At 45.0% G+C, this 23,027-nt stretch overlaps 9 protein-coding genes across 13 annotated transcripts in view; 5 read left to right on the forward strand and 4 right to left on the reverse strand.

The window, feature by feature from the left end:
* Window positions 1-550: 550 nt before the first annotated feature.
* Window positions 551-2,711, reverse strand: LOC111593070 (U3 small nucleolar RNA-associated protein 6 homolog). The gene is made up of 4 exons (XM_023305648.2): window positions 2,607-2,711; window positions 2,243-2,546; window positions 973-2,175; window positions 551-909 (listed from the first exon to the last, which is right to left on the reverse strand). Exons 1-4 carry the CDS (start codon window positions 2,696-2,698, stop codon window positions 676-678), a joined length of 1,833 nt encoding a protein of 610 aa, XP_023161416.1. The 5' UTR covers window positions 2,699-2,711; the 3' UTR covers window positions 551-675.
* A 212-nt stretch (window positions 2,712-2,923) lies between these two features.
* On the forward strand, window positions 2,924-3,751 carry LOC111593071 (chromobox protein homolog 1). The gene has a single exon (XM_023305649.2). The coding sequence runs from the start codon at window positions 2,993-2,995 to the stop codon at window positions 3,623-3,625; it is 633 nt and encodes a 210-aa protein (XP_023161417.1). The 5' UTR covers window positions 2,924-2,992; the 3' UTR covers window positions 3,626-3,751.
* Window positions 3,752-3,824: 73 nt separating this feature from the next.
* On the forward strand, window positions 3,825-7,205 carry LOC111593042 (anaphase-promoting complex subunit 4). Of its 2 annotated transcripts, none has more exons than XM_023305609.2 (5): window positions 3,825-4,202; window positions 4,268-4,910; window positions 4,982-5,158; window positions 5,235-5,397; window positions 5,453-7,205. In XM_023305609.2, exons 1-5 carry the CDS (start codon window positions 4,091-4,093, stop codon window positions 6,752-6,754), a joined length of 2,397 nt encoding a protein of 798 aa, XP_023161377.2. In that variant the 5' UTR covers window positions 3,825-4,090; the 3' UTR covers window positions 6,755-7,205. The 2 variants fall into 2 exon arrangements, with proteins under 2 accessions (XP_023161377.2, XP_023161378.2); XM_023305610.2 differs by having other exon boundaries at window positions 4,091-4,202; window positions 4,982-5,152.
* On the reverse strand, window positions 6,793-9,251 carry LOC111593043 (uncharacterized protein F54F2.9). Its single transcript, XM_023305612.2, has 3 exons — window positions 8,461-9,251; window positions 8,196-8,403; window positions 6,793-8,116 (listed from the first exon to the last, which is right to left on the reverse strand). Exons 1-3 carry the CDS (start codon window positions 9,147-9,149, stop codon window positions 7,433-7,435), a joined length of 1,581 nt encoding a protein of 526 aa, XP_023161380.2. The 5' UTR covers window positions 9,150-9,251; the 3' UTR covers window positions 6,793-7,432.
* Window positions 9,252-9,404: 153 nt separating this feature from the next.
* Window positions 9,405-11,476, forward strand: LOC111593024. Of its 2 annotated transcripts, none has more exons than XM_023305567.2 (2): window positions 9,405-10,111; window positions 10,158-11,476. In XM_023305567.2, exons 1-2 carry the CDS (start codon window positions 9,807-9,809, stop codon window positions 11,074-11,076), a joined length of 1,224 nt encoding a protein of 407 aa, XP_023161335.2. In that variant the 5' UTR covers window positions 9,405-9,806; the 3' UTR covers window positions 11,077-11,476. The 2 variants fall into 2 exon arrangements, with proteins under 2 accessions (XP_023161335.2, XP_023161336.2); XM_023305568.2 differs by having other exon boundaries at window positions 9,407-10,111; window positions 10,182-11,476.
* Window positions 11,477-12,232: 756 nt separating this feature from the next.
* LOC111593004 (selenoprotein BthD) lies at window positions 12,233-13,127 on the reverse strand. The gene is made up of 2 exons (XM_023305532.2): window positions 13,011-13,127; window positions 12,233-12,949 (listed from the first exon to the last, which is right to left on the reverse strand). The coding sequence occupies exons 1-2, from the start codon at window positions 13,047-13,049 to the stop codon at window positions 12,482-12,484; spliced, it is 507 nt and encodes a 168-aa protein (XP_023161300.2). The 5' UTR covers window positions 13,050-13,127; the 3' UTR covers window positions 12,233-12,481.
* A 99-nt stretch (window positions 13,128-13,226) lies between these two features.
* LOC111593003 (probable histone-lysine N-methyltransferase CG1716) lies at window positions 13,227-20,098 on the forward strand. 2 transcript variants are annotated; one of them, XM_023305530.2, is made up of 5 exons: window positions 13,227-13,383; window positions 13,443-18,227; window positions 18,358-19,418; window positions 19,484-19,640; window positions 19,713-20,098. In XM_023305530.2, the coding sequence occupies exons 2-5, from the start codon at window positions 13,533-13,535 to the stop codon at window positions 19,875-19,877; spliced, it is 6,078 nt and encodes a 2,025-aa protein (XP_023161298.2). In that variant the 5' UTR covers window positions 13,227-13,383; window positions 13,443-13,532; the 3' UTR covers window positions 19,878-20,098. The 2 variants fall into 2 exon arrangements, with proteins under 2 accessions (XP_023161298.2, XP_023161297.2); XM_023305529.2 differs by having other exon boundaries at window positions 13,466-18,227.
* A 175-nt stretch (window positions 20,099-20,273) lies between these two features.
* On the reverse strand, window positions 20,274-22,646 carry LOC111593050 (lysine--tRNA ligase). Of its 2 annotated transcripts, none has more exons than XM_023305622.2 (4): window positions 22,223-22,437; window positions 21,500-22,169; window positions 20,489-21,436; window positions 20,274-20,421 (listed from the first exon to the last, which is right to left on the reverse strand). In XM_023305622.2, exons 1-4 carry the CDS (start codon window positions 22,345-22,347, stop codon window positions 20,329-20,331), a joined length of 1,836 nt encoding a protein of 611 aa, XP_023161390.1. In that variant the 5' UTR covers window positions 22,348-22,437; the 3' UTR covers window positions 20,274-20,328. The 2 variants fall into 2 exon arrangements, with proteins under 2 accessions (XP_023161390.1, XP_023161391.1); XM_023305623.2 differs by lacking the exon at window positions 22,223-22,437 and adding an exon at window positions 22,510-22,646 and having other exon boundaries at window positions 20,275-20,421.
* A 307-nt stretch (window positions 22,647-22,953) lies between these two features.
* The window catches only part of LOC111593051 (uncharacterized protein C18orf19 homolog A), a 1,557-nt gene continuing 1,483 nt past the window's right edge, over window positions 22,954-23,027 (forward strand). Inside the window, exon 1 of the mRNA XM_023305624.2 lies at window positions 22,954-23,027. This exon is cut by the window's right edge and continues 716 nt beyond it. The gene's annotated coding sequence lies outside the window, so the exon portion shown is untranslated.

Raw genomic sequence — 23,027 nt, forward strand, 5'->3', positions numbered from 1 at the left:
TCTCTTTCTAGTTATCTTTCACTCTTAATCTTTGTATTTCTAACTTCATCTTGCTTTATAAGTCTGTCCATTTGTCTCTCATACTGTCTATGTTTCTTTCTCTGTCTCTTGTACTCACACACTCTCCCTCTCTCTCTCCCTCTCTCTCTTTCTATGCCTCTCCCGCTTATCAACACACTCTCCCTCTCTCTGTCTTGCTGTCTCTCTCTCTCTTACACAATCACTCTCTATCTGTCACTTACATACACTCTATTTCTTATTCCCTCTGTTTTCTACTTTGTTTCTCCCTGTCTCTCTTCTTCTCATGCTGCGAAGCTTTAGTTCATTAACGTACATATAAATATATAAGCATATAATACACATATGTAATAAAGAATATATTGTTACATAAAGATATGTATGTAGTATAAGAATATATTTAATAGCAAGGCTTATCACCTCTCATATACCCCTAGCATCAGCCGCTCCATTGTTTTATTAATTATGTGATGAGTGTGCTTAGTGGTAAAATAGATGAACAAAGTATTTATGATTCATATTTATTTTGAATATTGTTTTATTTTCGTTCCACATTATCAGTAGTTTCGACTAAAAAACTCATGTTTTTATGAGACTTGTGTCTTTACTTATAATTATAGTTAAAAACTAAAATAAAAAAAATTAAAGTTAACTTAACTATCTGGTTATGGCCATGCCCACGTGTGCCATTGCACGCTCCGCCTCGAATATAGACACAAACTGTGGCTCCAGCGTGGAGAGGGCACGCCGGCTAAGCAGAGCAATGCTCTTGGCCTCGCCATGATCCCGCTCGAAGGCAATGTACTCGATCCAAACGCTTGGCTCTTTCTTCCCAAAGTATGTGGTCATGAATTCGTAGCACATGCGCCACGCCTTAATTGTAGATAAATCCTGTGGAGCAATACAACGATATTGATTAACGATTTCAATTTCAAAAATTTCTCGTCGACTTACTTTCAGTTTGGTACTCTCTATCAGGCTAATCATTTCGCGATGCAGCTGCAGAGACATCGGCGGCTGTTGCGCCAACTTGGCATATTCATCGCGGGCTTTGGCTTGCGAGTGCTCGTGCCAGAGGTAGCGTAAGTAGCTGCAGCGTAGATCGGCGAATTCCGGCCAGGTCTCCTTGCAGGCCTGTGTATAAATGTCATTCAGCTGCCGCTTGGCCTGGTTATCATTGCGCGCCCGATAATAGGCGATCACCATCTGCCAGAGAGATAGGCCGGCGGCGCCCATCGTACGACGCACTTGACTGAACAACTTGTGAACGCTGGGTTCATCGTCGTTCCGAATATGTGCGGATAGTAGCAGCTCGTGCATGCGCAACGACTCATCGTGCTGCAGTGCCTCGGTTAGGATGCGCACACAGGTCTCTCCGCCGTTTTCGTTGCTACCCAATATCATGCTGAGCGTAGCGTAATGCCGGGGATGCATCAGCTTAGAATGATGGCCATCTTGCAGTGCATTCGCCAAGCATTTCTGGATGAATGCGCGCTCGGATTTATGGTTCCTACTTAGCGCCAGCATAGCGTCCAGATATAAGTTCCATATTTCCTGCGTCTGTAGCTGTTGTACTGCCGCCTTGTAGACCTCCACGCACAGTTCGATGCAACGCTTCTTCGAGCGTGTCTGAAAGACTTTCACTTGGGAGTCCGTGCGCGACTTCTTCTCACTCGGCTCAGTGTCATCTTCGTTTTCTGCCATATTCATAAGATCACCTAAGTGATAGCCACGCAGCTCACGCTTCGCCAGTGCATCCCATAGCGAAGGCTCACGTGAAAACTTTGTCTGTATATCCTCAATTATATGGTGCTGTAGCTTGGCAGTAAGCTCTGCATGATCCTCACAGCTCTCGAGCAGCTTCAGAAAGTAATCTAAGTTCGTGATGTTCGCCAGGCTGTTTCGATAGACGGCAACGACACGCTCCATTTGTATATCCTGCTCCGAGACTGTGTTGTCGCCCAAAGTACGTTTGTTGTCCGCCATTGCGGCCTCCTTTAACTGTATATTGAAGAAGCAATTGTTAAGTGACTCAGACGCGGGATGACGTTGGAGGCCACGCAACAGTATATCCTGGACGCGCGGCATATTGGTACGATTATACTCATAAAGCCACAGTGCGGCATTGATCCAAATTTGTGGATCACCACCATGATACTAAAGGAAGAACGATTTATTACAGCTGTTCGAAGTAAATATTTTCTGTTTTTGGCAGACAGCTTACCGAAAGCATCTTCTCGTATATGCCAGCAACTTCCTGTGGCGCTGACTTCTTACTGAACTTGATGAAATTCTCCCACAGACGCTGCTCGTGTCCAAATTTAGCCAACATTTCCCTGTACATTCGCATTATCCGCGTGCAAGTGGAGGCTTTGAGACCAGTCAGCTTTATACCGGCGAGTTTTTCCTTTTCGGTAATTGTTTTATGCATTGTCTTCTCGTATACTATGAATTCCAAATAGTCTGACATAGACTTTTTGTTTTTGGCTATGTTCAGCAGTAAGCGTTCTCGTTTGCGTATACATTCTCTGAAAATTATTGATATATTATCTTCACATTTTATTCACTTGGGTTTAGTCAATTATTACCTGATTTGTTCTGGTCTAAATATTTGATAGTGCTTCATTTGCTCATACTCCGGCAATAGCCGCTCCTGCATTTCTGCAATGAACTCACCCATTTTGACTTTATTCTTTTTAGACCAGCCTACCGTAGCAAATTTGGAATTTTATTTTTTTTCGTTGCCGTGCACGTTGTCTACATGCCGTCCGCAACCAGCTGTTCAGTGTTGTGTTATCGATTGCTGTATGCAGCCCTTGTATTAAATCATTTCGATGACCGAAAGTTTGACATTTCTGTAATTTGGTCACCTAAAACACCAAACAATTTGGAAACTGGTCACTTTTTTCAAACACAAATTTTTTAATTTACAGTAAATAAATAAAAGTTCCAAAAAACACAAAAGCAAATTGCAATGGCCGAATTCTCAGTCGAGCGTGTAGAGGACAAACGCACAGTTAATGGTCGCACAGAATATTACTTAAAGTGGAAGGGGTATCCTCGCAGTGAAAACACTTGGGAGCCGGTCGAAAATTTGGATTGTCCCGATTTAATAGCAACGTTCGAGGAATCCCTAAAAAATAACAAAAAAGAGACTAAAAAACGCCTATCCACATCGTCAACGCCTGAGTCAATACGAAGTAAGCGAAAATCATTCATGGAGGAAGAAACCGACGAACAAAAAAAGTTGATTGGATTTGATCGTGGCTTGGAGCCTTCAAAAATTCTTGGTGCAACCGACTCTTCCGGCTATCTGATGTTTCTGATGAAATGGAAGGGGAGTGATCACGCCGACCTAGTGCCCGCCAAGCTGGCCAACATCAAATGTCCTCAAGTCGTAATTCAATTCTACGAAGAACGTCTAACATGGCACACAGGAAATGGTAATGGAAACGGTAACGGCTCGGGTAGCGCATGTGGCAGCACGCATATTGGGGGAAGCGTTGGAACGCCTGGCAGCACCGCGGACGCAAGTCCAAGCGGCAGCATCAACGATGAAAATATCAAACCTGACGCTGGCACCGATTTAGGGAATGGAGACATCTAGTTGCTTTACCAGAACTTGTTAAGCCAGCAAAAACAACTCCATGTAAAGCCAACATGGGTACACACGGACACTAACACACACACAGAAAAACATGCTCGCTCGCTCCTACATATTTACATACAAATAACATAGACATAATCATATATACATATATAGATATACAGGCATGTTCTTTATTGCATCAACAAAACAAACAAAAGATGTTGGGCGAATTTCTGAAATAAAATAAGCGTACATACAAATATGTAACTTAAATATAAATGGTTCTGCATCCTTAGTCTAGATGAGAGTAGATTTATAAAATCCTTTTTTACAAACATATACAAATAAGATCTGGCAACGCCAGTTGCGGGACCTATCGATAATTCGATAAGTAACGCTCCCAAGCCGGTAAACTAAACTACAATAAAAAAAACTACAAATGCAAATGTTGTAAGCTTAATTCAAAAATAAAAAATTTAAATAATGGCCCAATCAAGCTCGATGAAGCTGCTTGGCGCACGCAACATGAGTTGCATCGTGGAGCGTATGGAGTGGAATAACAAAATGGATCTCATTGCCTATGGCACCGAGAAAGGTTCATCGCGCACTATTTTGTGTCAAGTGTTTTGATCAATCTCTGACTACGGACTTGTTTTGCAGGTGAGGTAATTATACAGCGCCTGAACTGGCAGAAAATTGTCACTTTTCCGACACCTGGTGAGGATGTGCGGGTCCGTTCACTAAGCTGGCAAATGGATGAGACTCTGCTAGCAGTCGGCTATAGCAATGGAAAGGTTGCACTACTCGATGCCGAAAGCGAGACAATAATATCCGGCCTAATCTACGAAGATGACATCAAGAAGGTCTACTTCAGCAAAGCGATCAATTGCAAGGAAGGCCTTGACAGCTACACATGTAATGCCAAGGACAAGCACAAACGGTATTTGCCGAAACTGCCTCCGCTGACTAATATCGATCCTTGCCTGAAGACACTCGATCAGAAGTCATTTCCCAAGGGCTCACCCTGTTTCTTGGTTGTTATTATGCGTAGCGGTAAAGTGCATTTACTGCTCCTTGGCGCCTTGCAAGCAGGAAGCATAGATCTCACACAACATGTACTCAATCCGGATCAATTCGATGTGTACGATGTACGGCTGAATGGGGACTTTAATGCCATTTATGCTTTGCTCCGCGACGGCCAACAGCTGAAGCTGCTGCATTTTCATAATCAAGTACTGCAGGATTGCATCTCGCCCATGTTGGAGTTGGCTTCCCACTGTGCCCACATTCTAGAGACCAAAAAGTAAGTTTGCGCTTTGAAATGGTTAATGAGTAATATATTTTCGACAACTAATTACATCATCGTTGCATCAGTTACATCAACGACACGCAGCAATGCCTAACGGAGGCTTGGGAAACGGTACAACTTGAAATGGACAACAAGCTGACCAAGTACGCCAATTCTCAGGCTTATGGCATGATTTCAGCGCACTTTTTGGAGCTGCTCGTATTCGGCTATGCCACATTGGAGGTCGAGGAGTTTCTGTTCGAGTGAGTTAAGTCCCTATACTCAGTATACAGTGCTCATGGGCTCCGCCACTTTGTTCTTTTATTTTCATAACAACAGAACGCTAACGGAGAAGGGCTTCAAGAAAATAGCCAACTCTGTGGATCTATCCCTGAATAATCTTCAGGGCCTAGTCTTTAAGCAGCTAAACGGTGCCGCCATTAACATGTTCTACTTTCTCAACACGATTGCGGGCTTTGGACGCATGACGCATTTCTTCGAGGTTGGTCGTAGATGACACAAATAAGTTTTTCACAATTAATACTCTTTCTTCTTAGGCACTCATCTCACCAGATGTCGCCAGCGAGGCAATGCGTGCCTGCGGCTCCTTTTTGCTTAAAGTACATGAACTGCAGCGCACGATTGACACATTAGTATATGACATGAAGCTGTTCCATTCATGGATTATATTCACTATACTGCGTCTGTCCCATCAAGAGATACCCGATGATATGGTCTTTACCGGCAAGGAGAATGTTGCGCTGGCTGAGTTCTTTTGCGCCATGGAACCGGAAATACCTGAACCAAACGAAAGTGGGGACATCAGCGACGATAAATCAGCAACGGCGTCTGCAACCACAGGAGAGGAGGGTCTTTTGGGCGACGTAAGTTCCACTCCAATCACGCGCAGTAAATTCAATTTGGAACGCGTGGGACAATATCTGGAAAATTCATATTTGACCCAGCTGCATACTGCCAACCCATCGGAAGTTTGGCCACGCCTGCTGGCCGAAAATGAGTGCCTAGCTCAGTGCAACCTGCTTGTGCCTCATGATAAAAAGCTTTCGCTGCTGCAGCAGCGCGACAAAATGTTTAATGCCATTGATGCAGTATTCCACAAGCCCACAGAGAGCATTAGTGCCAGCTTCAAACTTAGCACGACTGTGATATGTGGCGATCTACAACAGTTACATGCTGAATCTGCGGCTGAGCCGGATCAGCAATCGACTTATGATTTTGTGAATTGCAGCTATTATGTACACGAGGCAACCAAATGTGATATGCTGGCATTAACAATCGGCTTGCACGAGGCGATGGTGCTGGAGTTCAGTCGAGGCGAGGACTGTATGTTGCGCTGCATTCGTGTGCGGCTGCAGCCTGGTCCAATTACGTCTCAGCTGCAGGAGGACTACTACAATCTGCGGTTTGTCGATCTACAGTTCTACAACGAATCCTCACTTTCGATGCTGGTGCAGACGTTAACATCCGCAACAGGTGTACGCCCACACAGTTACTTTTTGCAGTTCTCGTTGAGCGCCGCAAGAAATCACTGCACTCAGCATCAATTGGCGCCACTAATTAAACTGACAGAGGCGACGATGACGCACAGTGTACACGATATACCGGAAGCGGCCGCATTTAAGGCCCTGGACGGAGTCTGCGAAATGCTGGCCGTCTCTGGCAGTCGCAAGGTAGCCACCGTTCTCTCCGATCGCCGGCGCAAGATGACAATATTTGAAATGGAAATCGAGGAGGAAGAGGACGATACGGAAATGTCACAAACATCGTTCTTAGAGATCAGCAAGGAATCTGTACTGGCTACCGGATCCAACGAAGCGGAGAAATTGGGAGAAACGTAGTAATACCCAGCCAGCAAAGATTGAACTTGAAATGTCAATTTTTCGGCATAATTGGCACATGACTGTAGTTGAAATGACTCGGGTTTGACTTTCATAACTTGTCGCCTCATTTGTCTTTTTTTGTTTCAACTCTTTACTTAGCAAAGAAATATTTAGGTATATTATAATTATAAAATACATTTATGTACAAAACAGAAAACAAGCGGTTCACGGACCACGTGTTGAGTCTAAATTAAATTTCATGCAACGAAATGCCGAAAATCCAATTTTGAGCCACAAAAATGTAAATTAATTAATCATTAAAGCCCTACACACAGACACGCCAAATATAAAAAATAGAAAAAGAAAAGGAAAATGAAATGATTTTTGGCAATCGTTTCGAGTGAGAGAAAACTAGTGCTTAATTGTTAGAGTTCTGATACAAAGAGAAATAAAATTAAAAACCATTAAACATAACAATTTAACTTAGTTCAAATAGGGTAGAAGCTGGATAATGCCTTGGCATGATAGTATATAGAAATACATATATTCATTCATATCCAGCTGATCTATGACCCTTCTCGCTCTGACAAAAGTTAGGCCAATTTGGTTTTTGGCTGCGATATGAATTAGATTGATTGAGGACGAAGTGTCTCTGGGGCATGGGCTGAGGCTAAGGTAATGCAATGAGCAGCCGAACTAACTGATTTCATATTGATATGCATCATCAGAGTCCTCGTCGCTGGACATATCGCGTTTGCGTCGCCGTTGCTCACGTTTGCTCAGCTTTTTGGCTGGCGGTGCAGCCGCAGGAGCAGGAGCGACATCAGGAGTCTCCGCTGCTGTTCGCTCTACGCCTTCCTTCTCCTCGCCGTCAATGTTCGACTCTCCTTCCGCCCCTTCAACCTCGGCCTTCTTCTGTGTTTTGACCAGTTCGCACAAGTATTTATAGCGCACTAAGCACTCCTCCTTGGTCTTTTCTGGTACACTGTTAGCAATCTTTACCCAACGATCGCCGCCGGCAGTTTTTCGGTATTTAACAATGGCCGCTTCGAGAGCACGCTGCTGATCCTGAGTCCAGTTAGTCTCCGGTACAAGCATGCTCTTCTCATTTACGGTTGGCGCCACCTTCTTAACTTTCTCCTTGCGGACTGCCTCCTGTGACTCCTGGACTATGTGTTCGGCAACGCTATCCGTTTGGCCAGGTATACGGTAGCCGTTCTCCTTCATCTTGGCCGCCATGAATGTCACCTCTTGTACGCTGCGGTTCATAGACTCGGCTATGGTGTTCCAGCGACTGCCAGCACCGCCTGGATATTTTTTAACTAACCTAATTAGTTCAGTAAGATCCTCATCGGTCCAAAAGCCGCCGCTGACCGTGCTCTTTAAGCATAGTTTACAAATAAACAAATTTACATTATAAAATGGATTACAAAAGGTTGATGATATTTGATGGTCATACCTTTTGGGTAGCTGGGCGTATTGCATCTTCTTCTGTTAGCTCTCGTGCCTGGATTTGTGAATAGCCACGTAACTCCTCCTCGGTCTTCTCAGGTGCCTTTGCGTTCTGCTTCCGCTTACGTAAATTCTCCTTCTGCTCTTTACGTAGACGCACCTGCTCTTCGGCTTCACGCTCCTGTTCCTCCAGACGACGTGCCTCTTCGATTTCTCTGAAATCATTATTAAATATGTCATGATGTCGTTGCCGTCATCCTTTATTTACTTACAATCGGCGCTTCTCCAACGCCAGCTCCTTGAGCTTATTGGCTTTGCTAAATCCATTCTTAATTGTTCTAGGCAAATGCCAAATGGCGACTGGTATTTGAATTGGCAGCGTATTGAGGAGCGAAGGCATCGGGATCTCGTTCAGAATGACGTCCATATCAATGTTTTTGTTGCGTTTCTGCAGCTTCTTTAGTTTGGAGCCAAATACTAGCTCAGCAGTGTACTTTGTCTCCAGATAGGCTGCCCATGCGAACAGATACTGGCCCACGGTTATGATAAGGAAAATTATGAAGGCGCCCTCATACAGGCCAATCTTACGCATTCGGCGATAGTAGTAGAGGGCGGACTTCCAGTTGGGCATGCCATCGCGCAATACCTTGTCGTATTTTTCACGCTTAGAAGCATCCTTGAGTACCTCGTAGATGGAGACGAGGTTGCGAAACTGGATGTTGGCATCTTCAGCAGGATTCTTGTCGGGATGCAGCACAATGGAGAGTGTGCGAAAAGCGCGCTTGATTTCATTGTTCGTGGCAGTCTGATTGATGCCCATAAATTCATAGAAGTTCTTGTTGACCTCTTCGACCAGGTCGAAAATCTCCAGCTCCTCGGAGTGCCAGGCGTTGGATGAGCCGCACAATAACAGTAGCCCAAATAATATCGCTGGCAGTGTTGTTTTGTTGTGCAACTCCATTTAAATGCTTAAAAAATCAACTTAAAACGGAAAAGCGGCAGACCCCCGCACGGTTACACATACACACGCACTCAGGCATTCGGGCACGACTCACGACGAACTGTCAACGTCAAAAGTGGCAACGTCAGCAGTAAACAAAAACAATACATGTCAAAGTTGCCACATCGATCACTACCAGGGTGGTGCTGTGAGAAATATTTTCAAATAAGTAATAAAAATATGTATCATAGCTAATAAATTTGAGTGCATTTTAACCTATGTTCATAATATAAAGTCTATTTAACAATTGACATAATGCAAATGTCCGTTAAAGTTAAAGCTAGCGATAAGTGCATATGCAACCATGCAAAATAACACAGGCTTGTTAAATGGTAGCGATATATCGCATAGAAAACATTGCTAATAGCAGCCACACACAACCTAGCACTATAAGATTTGCAAAAGACGAAAACAGTGAAAGCGGTGTGAAAAAAGCAGGCGAACAGAGATAAGAAACAAAATACAAAAGTCAACGCAAGCAGCAGCGGCGCAGCGTCAACTCAGCGCTAGCCGCTGGGGCTGGTTTTAAATGGATTAAGCGTTGCTCGCACAACCAGATAACAATACACCAGGGGGAAACGAAGCGAACCACTGACCGGACCGGAGCAGAGTGGAGCCATGTCTTCGGCCGTCAACATACAAATCGTATCAATGCCGAATTTGGCCAAAATCGAGAGCTTTTTTAAGGATGTCAGCTATCGCGAAACGATCGAATACAGCGCCAATTTCAACACACGCCTGTGCATCGAACGGCGATTGCGACTGCCATTCCTCGATCCACAAACGGGCGTTGCACAGAATCACTCACAGCTGTTCATGGACAAGCGACAGCGGATGCCTGGCTTTCGCCAGGGCCAGATCTACACGTATCCTGCGGCACGTTGGCGCAAAAGTCGCCGCCAGTACTTGACGAAGATGTACAGGTTAGTAATTATTCGTGTCCATGTTATTCTCATACCTGAATCTAAGATCTACTCCAACGCAAACTTATAGCCGGTTCCCCGAGCGGCCTTTTCAGGCGCTGCGTAAGGAACACGAAGCGCTAGTGGCTAGTGGTATTAATATTGGCGGAGCTGGTATCAGCGGCACCGCTAGCATAGCCAGCACCAACAGCAGCAGTTCAACGCTAAGCCTTAATATGCTGACGGGTGGAGGCGCTTCGACAACGCCGACAGTGCTGAGTACGCTGCACAATGATACAACACATGACTTTAACGGGGCGTTCAGCATGGAGGAGTCCTGCTCGCTGGGCGCCGCCGGCGGTGACACATCCGATAGCAAAGACAGTCAATTGCAAACGCAGCAGCAGCAACAACAGCAGCAGCATCAATCAAAAGATGATTTGCCCAAGGAGTGGTTCTATGATGAAATGGACATGAATGATGTAGATTCGCTGGAGGATCCAAAATCTCCAGCAGACGATGAATACGACTACGATCCGCGATATGGTAATAAAAAACGACGCAAACGCAGACCGGGCAAACGTGGAACGACACATGCCAGCAGCGAAACTGCCACCACTAGCAACAGCAACAGCGCGCGCCGACGCACCGCTGTAACGCGAACGCGTGTCACTACCACAGATGCGGCGCTGGATGCGTCACTGGAAGCGATTGAGGCGGGCGACATTGGCGGCACACCGACATCGAGCGGTGGGCGCAGATCTCGCGGAGCTGGCACACGGGGCAGGCGACGTGCCAAAGGTACCCCTACAGGCAACACCACCACTAGCGCCAGTGGCATGCCCAGCAATACATGTGATCCGCCCAGTCCGGGCTTGGTTAAGGAGCCGCCATCGTTCGAGAGTGCCGCTGCTGCCGTTGGCGTGGGTGGCGTTGGCGTTGAGGATGGCAATGCGCATTTGCGCAATTATCGCAAGTATCTGTAACGCTAGGATCACCCCATGTAGGTGGCATTTTGTATGGACCACATTCACCCACTACCTAAACTACCTATCAATCTATCTAATTAACTGTTTATCGCATTCGATTCTTAAACGGTGATTTACTATTTTTCAACATATTTGTAATTTAAAGTTAGTGTAAGACTTAGTTTTTATTAGTTCCTTATTCGAGTCCAGCACCTGACTAGACCAGACCAGACCAGACCAGACAAACCAGGACAAAACCACCAAAATATATCCAACCAGGCGTAGCAAAATTTTAATTCTACTGGTAACTCTGTCGCCTATCTAATTGTACGTTCCCATAGCCAATTTATTGTTGATAAACTATATATATATATACACATACACACATATACATCCAATACATACATATTATTTATATATATTTATATATATATAATGCCACTTTACTTAAACAAAAATATGAAGAAAGGAAGCGGCCAAATTGCTAACAATTTTCAAAAGGTTTTTGTTGCCGCCATATTCAGTTTTTTCCAACTTAATTTTGTTTTTTTTTTTCGTTGTTTATTTCGTTTATTTAATTAAATATTATTAAGTTAAAGTTTGAAATTAATTGGCTTCTTGTATTCTTAGGCAGTGTGGTAGGGTTTTAGGGTTTCAGTCCAGTCCAGCGCAACAAAAACAATTTCGTAAACCAAAATTTTTTCTATAGGAATAGTATATTTCATAAGGAAGAGAGAAAGCTGAAATACAAAATAAACAAAAATAAGAAAACTGTGTACATTTTGAAAATCAAAGACAAACGTTCTAATAAAATTGAAAAGGAAGAAAATAAAAACCATAATTTTATAAACCTTTGGAAGGCTTTTAGACAAATTTTTGAAGTTATTTAGATCTGGACTATACATGCTTTTTTATATGTACGTACACCTATATGTGTATATATAGAGTATACAGCAACCATCAAAACTTGGCTGAAGAAATACAAATTTGTACGAATAAAAAACATGAGATATTTATATGTATATAAAACTCGTAATTATAAATCAATTTTCAACAGATCTCTATATTGTTTTTGTCTATTCGAATCCAACTTATAAACAACAAACATTGAGAAACTTAAGTATAACAATTCATTATTTGGAAACAATATATTTTTTATGTATGTATATATACGATGAGCTCTTTCAATGCTCTATATTTAATAGAATTTTATTCGATAAAAATCAATCAGTAATCATTTTCATTATTTATCTTAATGTGATCTTAAGCGATTCGCATAGTAGATGACGTCACAAAATCTTTCAGCATTCAGGCAAAAGTTTCACAGTGAACAGCTCCTGTTCGGGGTTTACCGTTCAATGATCATATGGCGCTATTGCTGAAAAACTATCGATGCCAACCACCTACACGATGCAAAATCACATTATTTGGATTCTGATGGCTTTGGCGATTTATTGGTTGCAGACTTTGCACGTTTTGGCAAACTGGGTGAGGCTGTTGGAGATGACGATGATGGGCGTTTGCGTTTGTTCGTTTTCTCTGCATGATCGTTGAACGCCTCAATTATTTGCTTATATATTTCATTGACATTGGGAAACTTTTGAGCACGCGGTGTGCGTTTCAGACCGGACCAAATGGGCAGCTGTTCGTTAGCAACTCTTGTGGGATGTGGGGCGAAGGACAATTCGAACGCTCCGCGTCTGGGTGCTCCCTGGCTATTTAGTTGCAATTGAAGTTGGAAAAGATGGCCCTCATCTTGAATTTTACTTTGCAGAGCAGCATGTAACTCCTCGGCGCGACGACGAAACACTCGTCAAGAGCGACAGTGCTCAATATAAAGCACAGGATTATTAGGATCCAGTGCCTTGGACTCCTCGCTTGTTGTCGACGACTGTGTGTGATATATACGTGAATGTTAATGTTTATAATAACGTATAAATAATAACACTTACAGGTTTAGGAGCAGCCTTCTTACCACGCTTTGGCGGCATTTTAATGTATAAACTGTCTTTTAAAGGAAATGCGCGCTAGGAATATTGAGTATAATTGTATCGATATATCGATGTATTGTTGTTGTGAATAATTTTATAGCTACATAAATTTGTTTAAAAACTAGTGAATAGCAATCGATAACTATTTAAGCAATATAAAACAATTAAACATGCATATCGATAGTACAATGTCTGGCAACGCTACCCTACATATTTAGTTTTTATTTGCTATATATTCTTGAGTTAAACAATTAAAATTGGAGCAAGTGTTTAAACAAATGCGAAAGAAGAAGAAAAAGATCTGGATCTGAGTCCATTAGTAGTTTTATTCTAAGTGAGTATTCTGGCTGCGCTCCAAACTTAATTGAAAAATAACTGTATTGGAATAATTAGTAAATTTAACAATATTATGCTAGCATTTAACCTGTGTGCGCCGGCTAAATCAAAGTGCCTGTACATTGATTTTGGCGCCAACTAAAATCAATGGACGAATCAACATCAAACAAAACTACAAAAACGCCGGCTAAATCAACGACGCCGCGCAAACGTCTCGGCCGCCCTCCGAAGAACAGCCCACTGCCGACTGCAATGAGTGTGTGGGCTGAAAGGCCAGCCGAGGAATTGGGGGCGGAGAACTTAGCAGAACGCGTGCTTACACTGTCGCCTACATTAGGCGACTGCCGACGCAGCTCTCGTAAGAAAGTAATTAAGTTTGATGTTCGGGATTTGCTCAATAAAAACCGAAAGGCAAACAAATTACAAATTGAAGCTCGAACTGATTGCACTCTGTCAGCAACGGCAACGACAATATCACTTGGCGTACTCGACGTTAACTCGGCAACGCCAGCAGCAACTGCAGCTCTTCCATTGGCAACTGGATCGCCACCGCAAACTTCGGCTGACCTGTTTGCCAAGCCGAAGCCAACACAGTTCTTAATTCTTGACCAAGCATGCAGCGAGGAGCCGCACTTAGCAAAGAAGCAAAGTGATGGAGAAGCACCACTTCAAGTTAATGCAATACCGAAACAACAGAGACGTGGACGGCCCCGTAAGTCACAGACAGCGTCGGCGGCACAAGATGTAATCGGAAGCAGTCCTGGAATTGCTTGCAGTATCAGCTGCTCTGACTCGGATACCAATTCAACCACTGCCAGCGGTGAGAGCGATGCCTGCGGCGAGAATTCGCTGAAAATAACATTCAAAAGCAAGCTGCGTGTCGCCCTTAAACGCATGCCTATGCCATCGAGCCGAGAATCCTCTGACTCCGGTGAATCCTTAAAAGAATCTTCATCGGAGTTAGCTGCCTTGCTACCAGTTCATGAACTGAATGAACCAAAGCCACTAGAAATTACCGAAACGCCCACGGATACAGGAATAAATATGAAGACTGATACAATAATTGAGCTCCCAGCTAATGAGGTTGACTCCCATTCACAAGAATTATTTCTAGAAGAAAAAACACCTACTGAAAATAATAAAACAATTGTCAATGCTAAGCAGATGCCAGCTAATAATAATAATGAGATATTACTCAAAAATGAAGAGGACCAGCAGCCTCAGCCTCAGCATCAGTTGAAGTCTGACATTGAGTCGGCGTTAAGTGTCCCAAGCGCCGGAGCTGATAAGCAACTGCAACAGCTGGATCCACAAAGCTTAGGAGAAAAGAGCATAGAGAAGGAGCAATTGGCACAGGGGAACTGTGTTGTATTGACGGTGTCTTCAACGCAGCGGCGTAGCAAACGCTCCAGTTTGCGTGGCACTACGCGTAGTACAAACGGTTGCAAAATGACGCTTGAAGAAACATTTGCCGAAATCGCAGCTGCTAGCTCCAAAATAATCCTGGAGAGTGAATCATCAGACCAGAAATCACAGCAGCAGCAGATACAGCCGGATCCAACCATTGATCTCATTGAAAAGAATAGAATAGAATTGGGATTACTGCCGCAATTGGATGCTAATTTGGAATTGAATTCGGAAACCCAACAAGTGTCTAACTGTGACATCCAATCAGAGAACTCTATTGACGTCCGATTGGAATGCTTTGCCTTGAGCCCTAAGCTAGAACCAGAGCAAGCGACGACTGACGGCTCAATTGATCTCCCCACTGAGCTGCCTGATCAGCAAACGGAAGATATTAACACTTCAGAACAGCAGCGCTCATCTGATAATCTTGCCACCGCAATAAAGGAATCACATTCATCAATTTCCAACTCTTCACTTCCGATCGTGATCGACACAGCGCTCTGTATAGAGACATCGTTAAGTCCATTAGAAGCTGAGCCCCAGCTGGAAACTGCCGTCATGCACAAGGAAGAAAAAAAGTCTAGTCTAAGTCCCATTGCTACCGCCTGTTCCAATGTTGCTGGAAAAACCAATCCAGAACAGGAAAAACCTGCCAGACCGCCTAGCATTTCTATTGTCGAGTGCGATGCGCTCTTCAAGGCAATGGACAAGGCTAGCGCTCAGATGCGTCAGGAAGAGAAAACTAAGAAGAAACTTAAACTAGAGAAACAAACAGCCAAGCTGGAACAGGACCTGGAAAGCCACAGCAACAGTAACGCAGCAGCTGCCAAAAAGCAGCTGTCAAAGAAGCATACTCGTCGCTATACCATCTGCGAAGATCGTGCCGAGCACTTTACCGGGAAACAACGCAGCTTGCAGACTGCATCCAAGGCCTTGCAGGCCAGTCCCGAACACGACCCCTTGTCCAAGGCAAAGACGAAAAACGTGTTACGCAAGGGTGTCTCAGGGTCTAAGCGGGTGTCTAGCAGCCTCAACTGCCAGGATTCAATGGACTCCAGTTCAAGCGCATCGCAATGCGCTTTTAGGCGCAAATCTGGCAAAGTCAGCGATGCATTGAATTCGGCGCTTGCTGAAACTGAATCTTCTGAGTCCATCAGTTCCGGCAGCAAAGCGACTAGTTGTGGCATACCAACGCCCACAGCTGAACTCGACACATCCAATTCATTGACAGACATTGCCCAATTCATAGATAATGGCGTTAAGCTGCGCGAGCGCACTGACAAGCTGGACGGTTGGCAGGAGCTGTGTGAAGATGATTATGCGCACCGCGTTGCAAATATAGAGACGCCGGCCACGACGCCCTCCACGTCGCCGCAACCAAGCAATAGCACCAGCTACTCGGAGGATGCGTCTAGCAATGTCAACGCAGTGCGGCGCTCGCATCGCATCAAGCAAAAGCCGCAGCTGCCCAGAGCCAGCGTGAGTCGTAACAGCAACAGCAGCAGCAGCAGCAACAGCAACGCCAACAGCAACCAGACGTCCGCCTCCATCAGCATGGAGGAGCAGCTGGCCGAGTTGGCGCACGTCGATGCCATCAACGAGCAGTTCTTGCGCCAGGAGGGTCTTAATACGTTTCAGTCGTTGCGCGACAATTATTACCGTTGCGCCCGTCAGGTTAGCCAAGAGAATGCTGAAATGCAATGCGATTGCTTCCTGACCGGCGACGAGGAGGCCATGGGGCATTTATGCTGCGGTGCCGGCTGCATTAATCGAATGCTAATGATCGAGTGCGGACCGCTGTGCACCTATGGCGAACGTTGCACCAACAAACGGTTCCAGCAGCACCAGTGCTGGCCCTGCCGTGTCTTTCGCACCGAAAAGAAGGGCTGTGGCATTACAGCCGAGCTGCAGATTCCGCCAGGCGAGTTCATTATGGAATATGTGGGCGAGGTGATAGACAGCGAGGAGTTTGAGCGCCGACAACATCTCTATTCGCGCGACCGCAATCGCCACTATTACTTTATGGCACTGAGAGGTGAGGCGATCATCGATGCGACCGCCAAGGGCAATATTTCACGGTACATCAACCACAGTTGTGATCCAAATGCAGAGACGCAAAAGTGGACGGTGAACGGAGAGTTACGCATTGGTTTCTTCAGCGTTAAGACAATCATGGCTGGCGAGGAGATCACCTTTGATTATCAATATCAGCGCTATGGACGTGATGCTCAGCGCTGCTACTGTGAGGCGGCCAATTGCCGCGGCTGGATTGGCGGCGAGCCGGACTCTGATGAGGGTGAGCAACTGGATGCAGAGAGTGACAGTGAAATGGAATACTTGACTGAAGAGCTCGATGAGCAGGAGCAGGGACAAGGACAGGGATCGGAAGCTGACAAGAAGTTACACAAAACCAGAGCAACCAAGCTCATCAAGTCAAAGCCAAGCAAGTCATCAAAGGTGCCGACTGCGGCGCGCAAGAAGCAGTCTAAGCCTAAGGATCGCGAATACAAGGCCGGACGTTGGCTACGTCCATCGGGTAGCGGCAGTGGCGAGAAGTCCGCCGCGCGCAAGCCCGACAAGCTGGAAGATCCGGATGTGCTAGAACAGCTGCGTTTGCTTAATCGCAGCGGGCTCAAGAATCAAGCGGACACGCTGAGCTTCTCGCGCTGCATGGTGCGTGCCAAGCTGCTGGAGACTCGGCTCCAGTTATTGGGAGTTCTCACGCGTGGCGAGTTGCCTTGCCGCCGACTTTTCCTCGACTACCATGGCCTACGACTGCTACATGCCTGGATCAGCGAGAGCGGCAATGACAATCAGCTGCGGCTGGCACTGATTGAGGCTCTGGAATCGCTGCCCATACCAAATAGGACAATGCTCAACGATAGTCGCGTCTATCAGAGCGTGCAGCTCTGGAGCACCAGCTTAACTGATGAGCAGGCCAAAGAACCAACAGCTACCACACAGCAGCAATCAGAGCCAACGCCGGAGCTGGATGCAGTCCGTCAACGTATGGTGGCGTTGCTGCAAAAATGGAGTGCTCTACCCGAAATCTTTCGGATACCCAAGCGTGAACGTATCGAGCAGATGAAGGAACACGAGCGCGAGGCGGATCGCCAACAGCAGACGCATTACGCGGCCACTGCGCTGGAGGACAGCAACAGCAATAGCGCCTCCTCCACGCTAAACAGTGATCGCTACAGGCAGGATCGCTTCAGGCGTGATACCAGCAATCGCTACGAGAAGCCTAAGCAAACACGCGTGATAGGCAACAATACCATTTGCACCACATCCGCGCAGCTGAAGGAGCGAAATGGAAACTGTGATGCTAGCTTAGGCATCAGCCAGGGCATAGTCAACTTGGATCCACGTCGGCGATCCGATGATACGCGCCGCACCATTTTCAAAAAGCTACGACGTTCACTATTTGAACAAAAGGTATGTACAGGTGTAGGTATAGGTGACAGCCCAAGCCAACCGACTAGGCAATACTCTACCAATAGAAAACGTGATCAGTAAAAACATATCGAGACTGGACTGCTTATAGTATACATTTCATTTCTTTTAGGTGGCGCAGGACGAGGCGGAGAAGCGTGTGTACAACGTGGATAGACGCGAGCATGAGCTGCGCTGCGAATACTTTGGCGCTAATCTAGGCACCGATCCTAAGCAGCTACCGTATTACCAGGACACAGAGACCAACGAATGGTTTAATAGTGACAATGTGCCGGTTGCCGGGCCACTGCGTTGCGGCAATGCAAGTGACGTCTTCAACGAACAGCAATCGCCGGAGAGCGGCGATGATGTGGAATATAGATTGCCAGCCAGCGTGGAACCATTACCGCCTTCGTGGCATTGGAGTCTCACGGCCGACGGCATCATCTATTATTATAATTTGCGGGATCGAATCTCGCAGTGGGAGCCGCCAAATTCACAGCAGCGCATGCAACAGTTAATCGACGATTCCCCGGTGCCGGAGCAAACATCCGACAATCAACTGCTTGCGGACGAGCTGGTCAATATTGATGTTGACTATGTGGGCAGCCTGAGTGATAAGTCGCTAGCACAGTATATTGAAGCGAAGGTTCAAGAACGTCGAGAACTACGCCGCAATCGACTTGTCTCGATCTGCGTGATCAGTCCGCGACGCGAGGAGGATCGCATCTACAATCAGCTGGAGTCGCGCAAGTATAAGGATAACAAGGAGAAAATTCGACGTCGTAAAGAGATCTTTCGCCGCACACAGGCCGAGGCCAGCAATGTGGAACCAGTTGGAGCAATCCAGGCCAACGATATGGTGCCCATTCAGGGCTATTTGTACTCATCCGATGAAGAACTTGTCCCGAACGCTGCCAGCGTAGTGCTTAACTGTGCTGCCCAACCATTGATCGATATCATTGTCGACGGCATCAGGGATACGCATGTGGACGAGCTTGTGGCGCTCAATCCCAGCAGCAACTACAAAATAGGAACACTGTCTGTGGAGTCAAGCAACATCATAGCAGGGCCAACATTGAGCGACTCAGATGCAGATGTCCTGGTTAACACAAAGCGTAAACTGCCCATGCCACCGCAACTAACTGAGAGCAAAAAGAAGCATCGTGGTGAGCGCGAAAAGAAACGGAAAACGTGAGCACAACTCCTCCAGAACCATGTTGGCTCGAATCCAATCATTAATTTGAAATATTTTTTAGGCCACTTATCAATACATCCAGCGGCCGCGATGCATGCGAAAAGTTTCGCTTTGAGATAAGCGGCCATGTGGCCGAGTTCCTGCGTCCATTCCGTAAGAATAACTGCCAGCTGGGTCGCATTGCCAGCGATGAGGACTACAAGTTTCTTATTAAACGAGTAAGTAACACAGAAGAAAGGGTATTAAGAGACAAGTCTAGTAATGTGAGTGTTATTCAAAATATATTTTAGCTGAGCCACCACATAACGACCAAAGAGATGAGATACTGTGACTCAAACGGAAATCCACTGGCCTGCACTGAATCAGTTAAGAATAAGTCATATGAATTTATCAATCAGTATATGCGAAAGAAGGGCCGCGTGTACAAGAAGCCAGCCGATGAACCCGACTATTAATTATCAGTATCAGCAATATTGAGGTACATTGTAGAGTTAGGCAAAGTTCTAGCAAATCGAACAGCGAATGTTTTCTACTTTTATTTCATGTTTTAAAATGCTTCTACCCGATGTTTGGGTATAAAATTACTTAATTTCATTATTATTTTATTAGTCATTCGCAGCAATTCAACAGACAATAAATTGCTAAGGAAAAACTACGAGCTTTTCTCGTTACTAAACACGAAATAAAAAAATCTATTTTCAAATATTTTAATATTACATATTTTCATCTCGATCAACTACTTGACTAGGCTCAATTCTTAATGAATTGGAGTAAAATAAAAACAAGAATTGGATAGGTGAAATCGGAAACTAATACATTTTTAATTCAGTTAATAATTTAAAGCAATACACAGAAGTGGAGCACACATGTGTGTGTGGTTTTGTAACTGGTTAAATTAAGGCTCGTCTATTGTTGGGCGGACTGCTTTATATCGGCTGCATTAGCTGCGGGTGTGCGATTCGCTTCCTCAGGTTTCATGGCAGGGAATAACAGCACCTCCTGAAAAAACCACAATATTAGAGAATGAAAACCAACCGGTTGGTTGAAACTTCTGATTGGTACAAACCTTAATGTTGTTTGAGTCGGTCAGGAACATGGCTAATCGATCAATGCCCATACCCCAGCCACCGGTGGGTGGTAGACCATATTCTAGCGCTGTACAGAAGTTCTCATCAACCATTTGAGCTTCGTCATCACCAGCGGCTTTGTCGCCAGCTTGTTGCTCGAAACGTTCGCGCTGCACCACGGGATCGTTTAGTTCTGTGTACGCATTGCACACCTCTTTTTTGGCCACAAAGAGTTCAAAACGCTCTGTGAGCCCAGGCACACTTCGATGGTACTTGGCTAACGGGGACATTATTTGCGGATGCTCGCAAATGAATGTCGGATTAAGGCATGTCTCTTCAATGAATTCGCCGACCAGTTTGTCTAGAAGACGGGCGGTGGTGCGTGGCGCTGGACACTCCACCTGATGTTTAGCACACAATTGGGACAGAAATTCGTTGGTAGCCGGACTGTTGAATGTGTCCGCTGATGGAAACTTGACCTGCAGAGTCTCCTCGAGAGTCTTGATCATCGAAACACGCTTGAATGGTGGCGTAAAGTCAATCTCTTGCTCGACACCCTCGGGACCATCAGGATGGTATTTAATTTTGTAGGAGCCGTGAATGGCCATAACCATACCAGATATCATTTGCTCAGTAATCTCAATCAAATCATAATAATCGGCATATGCCATGTAAAATTCGCAAGTGGTGAATTCAGGATTGTGGGTCAAATCGATGCCCTCGTTGCGGAACTGGCGACCAATCTCGTAAACCCGATCCAGACCGCCAACGACGACCATTTTGTGATACAACTCTGGTGCTATACGCATAAACAAATCCATTTTAAGTTCGTTGTGATGCGTGACGAAGGGCTTGGCTGTGGCGCCACCAGCAATCATGTTCATCATTGGTGTCTCAATCTCAAGGAAGCCCATGCGATCTAGAAATTGGCGGACATATGATATTATCTGTGTAAGAAGAAGTTTCATTAATATAAATACTACACGACTATCAATGTATTTGCTACGAACCTTTGCGCGAATCTGGAAATTTTCACGCACTTTGTTGTTTAGTATTAGGTCAAGATAGCGCTGGCGGTAGCGCGTCTCCTTGTCTTTGAGCCCAAAGTGCAGATGGGGCAGCATGTGCAAACAGGGGGAGAGGAGTTTAAGCTCAGTGGGCATAATGGATAGTTCTCCCTTCTTGGTCTTGCCGGGATGACCATTGACACCAATAATATCGCCACGGCGCAGCTTGGCCGTGTCTTGTTCAAAGGCCGCTTCACTTTTGTATGATTTAGCACTGGCCATTACTTGCAACTTGACGCCCTCACCGCGCAAATCGTAAAAAATGAGCTTAGCCCCGGACTCACGAATGGCGTGAATACGTCCAGCAACACTCAAATTGACCTGGTCGAGAGTCTCGCCATCGTTGAGCTGGGCATATTGCTCAATAAACTTTTCAAGGGAAAGGCTGACATGGAATTTGTGTGGATACGGATGGTTTTCAGATGTTTGCTTTAAATCAGCGACGGCAGCTGATCTGAGCTTAAAGTATTCATTGGGAGAGATATCCTCTTCCAACTCAGCGGAAGATTTTTTCTTTTGACCGGCTTCTGGAGTCTCAGTAGCTAAGCGAGTTGCCTCCTTCTCAGCCTTTTCCTTGGCCTTCTGTTCCGCTTTCAGACGACGTTTCAGCTCACTGAAAAAATTACAATCAGATCAATTGCATCTGGGCGAGTTATGGTTACCAACAGTTTTGTTCGCTTGCTTGGGACCAGCTGCATGTTGGTCACATGGTATATTCTCGTAGCTGTCACCATTGGTTGTTTTAGTGATGACATATACATTAACTGTCTTACTATCTTTCGTGCTATCATTTTGCAGACGTTATTGTTATAAATTATCCTATTTTTAACTTATCTATCAGCCGCTTTCTACCAACTAAGCAGTTCAACTTAACCTCACAGTTGGCGACTAGTTGGCCGCCTTTTAATGTTGGCATTGACTTTCCAATTGACGGAATGATTGCATGTACTTACTTCTTGGACAGTTCACCAGTTGCAGTAGCCATTCCGTGTTGGGTGTCTTATGAGTTCTGGCTAATAAGTTCCGAAAACTTTTAATATATAAATAAAGATTGCGAATGCGCCACACACACTCGAAGCGAATTGAAATGAGATTTATATACAATTAATACCGATATATCGATAAGTAAGTTTATATAGAAATATACTAATATTAACAAATGGTCGCGTTGCCAACGAATCTGAAACACGTGTTGCTAAGACATCAGCTGTTTTCTCAAGCTTATTCATTCGGTAAAATACGGCAGCGCTAGCAAACTTAGTTTGGAGATCGTGAGCATAAATGTCGTGACGTTTATATATATATTTCATTATTAAAATGGGTCATTATTAAAAACTTCATTATCAAATTTTACACTAAAACGAATATCATCCAAAAAGTTAAATACCTCTTAAAATATTTTCTGGACAATGATCTGTTAGAATATATACAACATAATTTAAATTAAAAAAGTTTTTCAATCTGTGTCGGG

The sequence above is a fragment of the Drosophila hydei genome, unplaced genomic scaffold (assembly GCF_003285905.1).
Source record: "Drosophila hydei strain 15085-1641.00,03,60 unplaced genomic scaffold, DhydRS2 tig00000361-arrow-arrow-pilon, whole genome shotgun sequence".
Classification (NCBI taxonomy): Eukaryota; Metazoa; Arthropoda; class Insecta; order Diptera; family Drosophilidae; genus Drosophila; species Drosophila hydei.